At 43.0% G+C, this 9512-nt stretch overlaps 1 protein-coding gene across 1 annotated transcript in view; it reads left to right on the top strand.

The window, feature by feature from the left end:
* The first annotated feature begins 210 nt into the window (after nucleotides 1-210).
* Nucleotides 211-9512, top strand: part of LOC117489875 (plexin-A2-like) — a 68609-nt gene continuing 59307 nt past the window's right edge. The window contains exons 1-2 of the mRNA XM_034139433.1: nucleotides 211-1434; nucleotides 3652-3834. Coding sequence (XP_033995324.1) covers nucleotides 211-1434; nucleotides 3652-3834 — 1407 coding nt within the window. The remainder of the gene's footprint in view (nucleotides 1435-3651; nucleotides 3835-9512) is intronic.

Raw genomic sequence — 9512 nt, 5'->3', positions numbered from 1 at the left:
CCTTATGATGATACCATGAAAGCAGTTTTTCTACTCACGAAAAGTATCAAGGATCTATTGAGTTGAAAACACTTCTTTCTTTTCTCTTTCAGAATGATGTGAAGAACACTTAAGGACGACGAGACAGCACTTCAGCTCATCTTTTCAAATCCTTGAAACACGATCCCAGGTGCTTTGTCTGAGCTCGGTATTTTTTGGAGCCCTATGGGGATGGGAACGTGCTTTGATAAAAGATGGACTTACTGTGGCCCTGCTAAAGGTCACCGTCCTCTAAAGGTCATGTCATGGCCCCTGGCCCTGTGGCTATTGACTCTAATCTCTGTGAATCAAAAGACGACTGTTGGACAGACTCTGAACGCCTTCCAATCGGAAAGGAGGGATTGGGCGCTGAACCACCTGACTGTGCATCAGTCTACAGGAGCTCTGTACATCGGAGCTGTCAACCGAATCTACAAGTTGTCAGCTAACCTCACCCTCCTGGTGTCCCATGATACGGGGCCGGAGTATGACAACAAGGCATGTTACCCTCCACTGATTGTCCAGCCCTGTTCTGAGCCGCTTGCATCTACTGACAATGTTAACAAACTGTTGCTCATCGACTACTCCCAGAACCGGCTGCTGGCCTGCGGGAGTCTGTACCAGGGCGTCTGCAAGCTGATGCGGCTGGATGACTTGTTCATCCTTGTGGAGCCCACGCACAAGAAGGAACACTACCTGTCCAGTGACAACCAGACAGGGACGATGTACGGGGTTGTTGTGCCCTCGCAGGGTCAGGATGCCACTCTGTACATCGGCACGGCTGTCGGCGGCAAACAGGACTACTTCCCGACTATCTCCAGCCGCAAGCTGCCTCGTGACCCAGAATCCTCTGCCATGCTGGACTACGAGCTTCATACTGACTTTGTGTCCTCTCTGATTAAAATCCCCTCAGACACGCTGGCTCTTGTCCCACACTTTGACATCAACTACATCTACGGTTTCGCCAGCGGCAACTTTGTCTACTTCATGACAGTGCAGCCGGAGACACCTGAGAATGGGATGCCCACCGGCGGATCCCCTGGCGACCTGTTTTACACCTCTCGCATAATCCGCCTCTGCAAAGGTGACAAAAAGTTCCACTCCTACGTGTCGCTTCCTGTGGGGTGCGTACACAAAGGCGAGGAGTACCGTTTGCTGCAGGCGGCGTACCTTTCCAAGGCCGGCAGGGTTCTGGCAAAGTCGCTCAACATCAGCGCACAGGAGGACGTGCTCTTTGCCGTTTTCTCCAAGGGACAGAAGCAGTGCCACGACCCTCCAGACCACTCCGCTCTCTGTGTCTTCACCATCCAAGACATCAATACACGCATTAAGGAGCGTCTGCAGTCCTGTTACCAAGGAGAGGGAAATCTGGAGCTGCACTGGCTGCTGGGAAAAGACGTGCAGTGCACCAAGGCGGTAGGTGGACTATAGAGGGAGAAATGGTCTGATTTGCCACTTATAACACACATTTAGTTTCAATATAAAAGGTGGTGAGCAGCATTGATATAGATTTACTAAAAATGGGTTATCCACAACAATGATTGAAGCTTTAATAGCTTATAGGCAGGGAACAAGAGCTTTGTTGAAGACACCATTGAGGTTTTTTAGGATCCCACAAGAGCAGAAGAGCTGGAGGAGATTAATTCCACAATGCTAATCAGAGGAGTTCTGTATTGAGCTTTGATTTTATTCAGGGGTTTGAGCACTGACTCCCGCTCCCCCCCCCCCCCCCCCTCTCCTTCCTTCTACTCTTGTCGCTGTCAGCAGTTTTGAACCCCTTTGAGACCTGTTCTTGATCTTGAGAAAAAAGAGCTTTCTTGTAAATGTCCAAGTCTGTTCCCTCAGTGAAAGCTATAATTCTGCATAATGAGTGGCTTTCATCTAAACAAGTTGAAAGCGACCCATAAAAACAATGATGTTCATCGCATCCATGGCTCTTGAATTTCACAACATGTACTTTGATTTCACCATGCCATCAAAGAAATAAGATGTGATGTAATTCATACACGCAACAGAGGGAGGAAGGAGACCCATAATAATGCTATAGATTGCTCTGACCGTGCAGTTAACCAAAGAGCGTTATATTTCAATTAGACTGTTAATGAAATGCAAGGTTTCAACTTGTCATTAGATACTGTGTTTTTTTTGGTAACATGATTCATTGGTTAGGGTTAGGGTTAGCCACAATGTCGCTTTTTGAGGATGTGTTATCAGATATTTTCCTTCCTGTGTCAAGTAAAAAAACAAAACGACTTTAATACAAATAATAAAGACCAAGGGGGTTTATTAAGCTGCTGTACCTATCACACTTTATATAGTAGACTCCCAGACTCCCAATACTCTGAAAGGCTGTACTAAGTCCAAGGGGTGCATTATGCTAATTGGTCATTTCAGCACTCAATTCAAATGCTAACCTGCTAAATGATAGCAGCTTTAACCATGCTTAGTTTTTAACATGCTAACACAATTAGAAACATTTGCTTGTGTCTACAAATCAATCTGATGAATGTCTGCATTCAATTTCATGGCAATCAGTCCAATAGCTGATAAGACTTATACTCTAACATGACACATTTCAACTTGCAGTGTCGCTAAATGAAACATAAGGGCATCGTTTTCGTCAGTAGGATTCATCCTCTGGAGACTTTGAATGAATCCCTTATACAGTATTTCTGAGGGTTATTTCCAAGAAGTTCACATTGACATAAAAAATGTGTCAGCAGACTTCCAGATGGTTAATGTTAAATGCAGTGAATAGGAACGAATGAAACTCTTGAAACATATATTCTAATGACTTATGTTCACATAAGCAAATACAATATTTAGTTTCAAAAACGAAAGGCAAAGAAAGTCTTATTTGAGGTAAGATCGGACTTTTTTTTTTGCTGAGTTGACTACACCGATCACATTCAGTAAACTAAGGTACATTGATGGAAGGAAAACAACAAAAGATGAATATGCCTAGGAATTCAAGGAGGTGAAATAAGAAATTAGCTGCCCTAAAAGGTAGATTCATACAGTGAGTGGCAGGCAATTAGCAAAGGTTTGAAGTGAATGTTAGTAGATGTAACAGGACTGCAAAGCATGCAGCTCTCTTTGATGCTTAATCAAAACCTGACATCTCTTGTGCTGAGTGTTTGTGTGATGTCAGATCGAGTGATCTTAAAATCACAGAAAGAGGCGCAAAATACACAGCGTTCCTCGTGTTTGCCATCAGCAATTAGTCTGCCCTGCGAATTTGCCCGCTCTGAGGCTTGTTGATTAACGCGGCAGAATGAACCTTCTTGAAGTAACCCAGAACATGGTGCACTTAATGCATGTGGGGCTTGCCAAAGGTCAGTTTGAGTTGTTCTCTTGTATTCGTATGTGTCTGCAGTGATCTCAGTCATTTTTCCAGCTCCCACTTACGCTCTTCCCCCTTTCTCGTACCTCCACCTCCCCTCCTTACATCTGTCATCTTCACTTCTCCTCCCTCTCACTCTCCCCTCTTCTCTATACCTCCCTTTTTTAACCTCTTCTCCTGTTTTCTTCCCTTCGCCTCCTCGAAAACAACATCTCTGACTTTCCACTCTCAATGCCTTCTTCATCTTCTCCCCAACACCTGTCACTAACCCCCTCCGTCTCTCCACGCAGCCTGTTCCCATCGATGATCACTTCTGTGGCCTGGATATAAACCAGCCCCTGGGGGGTTCGCAGCTGGTGTCGGGTCGCACGGTGTTCACTGAGAGCAGGGACAGGCTGACCTCTGTCACCTCTTACGTCTACAACGGACACAGTGTGATCATCCTGGGGACCAAGAGCGGACGGCTGAAGAAGGTGAGAACAGAAATGCAGTCACTGACAAGCAGGACAGGCTAAAACTGCCCTTTTCACACACTGAGCTCAATACTGAGGGAATGTGTGGTTGTTGACAGCAAAGAGATGCAAACAGATCCACTTGATGACAAATGACTGCACTTATCTACTCAAAACACAACAATGATTTCTTGAGGCTGCTATTGATGACCCATTGGCATCTCTGTCAGGGAGATTTATCTTCCTGTTTCAGATTTTCAATACAAATGCAAAATGGAGCCTGGTCCTAGACCTCCGAATCACTGCCAACAACTCAAGCGATTTCAAATAAGTCTAATGCAGTGCCCATTTACAGCTACTGTACTTCCTTCGAAATCTAATTAGAGGTTAGTAAATGGGATTAACAAAGGGAAAGTCATGTTTCTAAAGATTACGAGTTAAAAACGAGCAACAGAAAAATTGCTAAAATGCTTGGATGAGATTGATGCAGGCTATACAAGTTGCAACAATCTCAAGCATCAAGTCCAAGCACAGAAATAACTTTAATTGTCTAATTCATATAATAAATGTTGACATTTCAAGTTAATTGGTCCTCATAAGTGCTACATGTCTCTGTCAACTGAAAATGAATTCACCAGGACATATTGACGGAGTGTGTTTTGTAGGAAGGTACCTGACCTGATGACACATGAAAAAATGAAAACTGATGATTTTAAAAGACTTATAATAAAACCTGATAATTAAATATTAAAGTTGTACTCCAGCAATTTAGTACAGCACTCCCTTAAAGTTTGGGGAATTGAGAGCGAAAGACTACAAAAAGAATAGTAAAAATGTCCTTATTTGAAGGGTCAAAGTCTAAAAATGTTTAAACCTACATTTCCCACAATGCAACATATAGCATATTTTTGTTCGTCCTTCCCTTTGTCGTAAATCAAACTCAAGGCCCACATTTTGTAACTAAGGCTCTTTGGTAAGAATTTGACGAGTCCATGCCAAGCCCTAAATAACCCTGATGACTTCACTCTGTCTGACATAACTAAGCTCCTCAAGAGAAAATTGTTGAAATGTCCCTTTAATGTCTTGCATCATTTAAAACAAGTTTCTGCCACGCAACTCCATATTTCATCATTTATTAGTCGGCAACTAGAAATCCACCGACAGCTGTTTGTGCCTCTCTTTCTGCCGGGCACATTTAGGTAATAATGATCTTTAATCCATTAACACTAATTAATGTAATTATGTGTTTAATTAATACCCTAATTAGCATGACTAGTTATGTTTAATGCATCGTGGTGATTATGTGGGACATTATGCTGAACAAAGGTGCAGCAATCATGCAGCGCTGCATCTTCAGCCTTTTGTGCTGAGGACAAATCGATGTGAATTTCCACCCATGACAACTTGTCGACTGAAGCACAGGCCTGTTCCTCCGGCGCCTTTGTATTAGTTGCATTAGTAACAGGAAGTAATGTGCCTCTAGTGCCTCTTGTTTAACACTGTCCTGGTGGATTTTGGTTTGAATAGCGTTAAGCATTATGAAGTATTTAAAGGAGCAATTATCTCTGTGTACTTGACATGGATTTGTGCATATTGAATAACACAGTGCTGTCTGTATCTTTTAGGCTGACTCAAATTCTTTCTTGTGTATTGTGAGTCTCCTGTTTTCAAGTCTATCTTAAGTTTTCCTTTGTTTTTGGGATAAGTCTGCTCTGTGTGTTGCCTCAACCTTCATTGGTGTCCTCAAACTATTAAAAACACACACCAGTGAGTCACAATGTTGAACTGGGTGACACGTTTCTTCATTATGATGAATTTGGGCACAGTGGTTTAAGCCCGCGTCACACTGTCCCGAAATTGACACCCGATGGACACACGAATATGGAATTGTGAATTTCGCACGAAGATGGCCCCGAACCACACACGAAGGCAACATTTACATTACATTTAAGACAACTGCAACGAAAGTAACAAAAACAATTATGTTAAAGTACTATAGGCGCGTTCACACCGCAGTACTTTTCCCACTTAAGTTCCGATATAGTTCCGAAATGTCGCGTTCACACCAAAAAGAGCCGGAACTAAAATTAGTTAATGAGAACCTTTTTACCCCCTTTTCCGTCAGTTTTCCGTCCCTGCTAGAGAGCAGTTACCTTCGTGGGAGAAAAAGGTTCCTATGTCTGATTGGCTGGGCGGATTGCAAACCACGCCCCGTAAAACTCCCAAAATGTTTTGTGAAGCCGCGTTTTTATTATCCTCGCATTAGCATTATTAGCATTAGCATTAGCCCAGCGCACAAACGCAGAGAGACTAACTTGGTGGAGATGAGGAGGTGTCGACGTTCTGGCGATTTACTCGGAAGGCTTCAGTAGAAGCAGCTGGGAGTCCCAGCAGCTTCTACTGAAGCCAGTCCCTAACTCCGGGGACTTCCGGCCGGGGACTTCGGGTGGCAGTATACGCCGTGAAGTTCTTTGCAGCCTGCCAGTAAACCCAAAGCAGAAGAAGAAGAAGTGACGTCAGCGGCTTCATTTGCCTAATCCTCCTCCAGGGACTTATTCCGGTGTGAACGCGATCTGTACTTAGTTCATGAGAACTAAAGAGTTCTCATGAACTAAGTTCTGATGAACCTTTGTGGGAAAAGTACTGCGGTGTGAAAGCGCCTCATGATACTGTACTGATATTTTCAGACTTTGTTCTTTACTTTATCCATCTTTATATGTAGAAGATATTACGTTTTCTCCGTAATGTTGTTTCCATCGCAACAACAACTTCTTGTCAACTCGCCTTCAAAATAATATATTATATCCTTTTCAGTTTCACAGAACACAAATTGGGTTATTTACATAATATGTTTACATGATTTTGTTGTGCAATAAAACAACCAGATGGACACACGATAAAGGAAATGTTCAAATTCGGCTCTGATCGTAACAACATCGGGCCATTCGTGAGGGCATCTTAAGCCATCGTATGACCGCCGGTGGAGTTTCTCAGGCTCCGGCAGCAACTTCGTGTGTGTGTCCAACAGGTGTCAATTTTGGGACAGTGTGACGCGGGCTTTACTGAGTCACCCCACATATATTGTTCTGCTGCCATAAATACTCTCTATCACACCAAATCTGCAGCTGAAAATAGGCCGCAACACATGCCCATTTTACTCCCACTTGAGAAGCCTTTCTAAAATATGACAGTGCCCAGCTGTTTTGGGAACTACTTAGCTTAAGCCTTAAAATAATACTAGTGACCTGTTTTAGAGTCGGCACAAACTACACGGGTTGACACAGGCCAGGTCATTCTTAAACTGTTAATATATTGACTAAAGCCATTGGTTCAGTTGGCATAACATTAGCTTATAATAAGAAAAATAGAATATTGCCAATCATATTCCTTCAAGCTTGCTTTAGTATTCCTTCAGTGTGAGGTTTCTGCTGCTCTGCTGTGCTTGCATCACCCGCTCTCGTGTGGATTGAGGATTAATACAGTACTGACAAGTAATGACTGACAAGTGTATGATTGAAAGGAACTAGTTCAAACGTGTCATATGGCCGTGTCTGAAGGCAGAAGTGTTTATAGCTGTACTGATCGACCGCAGCTGTCTTAGAGAGGGGCGATAAAAGATAAACATTGAAATGGGAATATTGATGCGCACTTTAAGACTCAGAGTCACCTTAAAGTATGTATAATGTTGAAAGAAAATAAGTATAGACAAATAAAAGGAGGGATTAAAAGAGACTCAAGTCCAGACCATTTAAGGGCTGTTTTCATTAATAAGCAATTAGAAATATAATAATATAAGATAATAGTTGGAAAAAATACAGCCAAAAATGCTAGTTCTCTCCGAACGGTCTAATACCAATAGATGTATAGTTATTATAATATATGACAAAGAAAAGCCTTACAGTCTCCTATCCAGGGGGCTTGATTTGCACGTCCACTTCAAATGAGGAGTTTCCTCTTGAATTAAATTACAAGAAAGTAATAAATGATCTGAAATGATCTGTCAATCCACAAACATGGCATCATTTCTGCTCTAGACTTCTTTATTTGCTTTGCGCACCTGGCCGAACGCTAATTGAAGTGGACATGCAAATCATATTGTCAGTTCCATAAAGATACAACATCGTCAGACATAGTCCGTCAATTTAGACTCAGACATGTGTGACACGCACTTTGTTTGAACACACTGACCATTTAATGCTCCATGGCATGCCTTAGTATGCATTTAGGTAGGTTTGGTATGCACAAGCAATCACGGTATAGATGTACTGGAAACAGGCATCTATAGAAACGTATCATCTACTCAAATGTTCCTCCGTCTTTTTTCCCATCGCTTTAAGACCCTTTACACCAGGCCCACGGACATAAGATGACCTCTTTCTGACCGGTTCATAAAGTTGATTTAGCTCATTGACATCATATATCATTTGAAATACATACTGTACTGATATATTATAATCAAGTTCCTATAAGGCTTGTTTTCTGATATAACTGAATTGACTTGGTAGTACCGGGGGGCTCTGCTTTCTGCACAGTCGCACAGGCATGCAGCTGACTGAGGAAATGTGTGAGAGGACTGTTGTGACATTAGCCCGGGGGCCTCAGTCTTATGAGGAGCAATCTGTCTGACACACACAACACACACGCTCACACACATGGTCCAGACTGGGAGCACAGATAGCATCACTGCAGCTCTTTCATTGGATGAGCCACAGGGGAAAAAGACAAGATAGCCTGACAGAAAGAGAGAGAAGGACTGTCTGAGACAGAGTAATAGCAAAGGAGAGAAACAACAGAAAGAGAGGTCAAAAGACTGAAATAATAAGTGAGAAAAAGAGGAAAGAATTCAGGAAGAGAGAGAAGGGAAATCACAAAGAAAAAGTATGTTGCATGTTCTCAGGAAGTGAGCAGGAGGTGTGTGTTAGGAACATAAGGAATCCATCATTACTGCTTTAAGTGCAGAGTGTCTAAAGGGCCAGAGTTTGTCATTACTCTGACAGAATGAGCAGCCATGATTCAGACTCCCAGGAGCCCCGGAGGAGCACAGGGTCACCTCTCCAAGCCTAGTCCATCACCCCTAAATGGACATGCCGAGTGGAAATGGGGCATGACAACAAATGCCATCAGCAGATCACTCCAGCAGCAGGGCCGTTGCAAAGGTCAAACCTGCCACAGGAAGGGTGTAACCGGGGTCAAAGGTCACAGGGATAACCACCATCCGGGCTGCATGCAGCATATGGATGAATCCGTCAACATCTCTCGTTTAGCCTGCTCCTCGTCCAGATTTATAACAGGATATTTCTATCATCACCTGCCTCAGTTTGTTGCCTTAGGCAGTTGATATTAGCTGAGTAATATGACCCGGTGGGTAACTGATGTGTTAATACAAAGGGGCTTTTGCACTTTACATGACGTGCACTAATGAGGTGAATCCAGGTAAAAGCTGATCCCTGTTTAAATCTATTCCAGTCCCAAAGCAGGACGAGTTGATTGATGTAACTTTTAGTTGCAAAGTTTCCTTTTGATAGCAAAATGCTAGGGGCAACAAATTGCTAAATTAGCATTACAGTCAGTAGAGTCACATCAAGGTTTATACCAATTGTTGCGACAATAATGAGTTTGGTGGTGTGGCTCTTGGTGATGATGCGGAGAAAAGCAAGCAAGCTCTACAAAGACTGTGCCAGAGATCAAACCAGAGGTAC

Source organism: Trematomus bernacchii, unplaced genomic scaffold (genome assembly GCF_902827165.1).
Source record: "Trematomus bernacchii unplaced genomic scaffold, fTreBer1.1, whole genome shotgun sequence".
Lineage (NCBI taxonomy): Eukaryota > Metazoa > Chordata > Actinopteri > Perciformes > Nototheniidae > Trematomus > Trematomus bernacchii.
The sequence above is the reverse complement of the archived record's forward strand: the minus strand, read 5'-3'. Positions and strand labels throughout refer to the sequence as shown.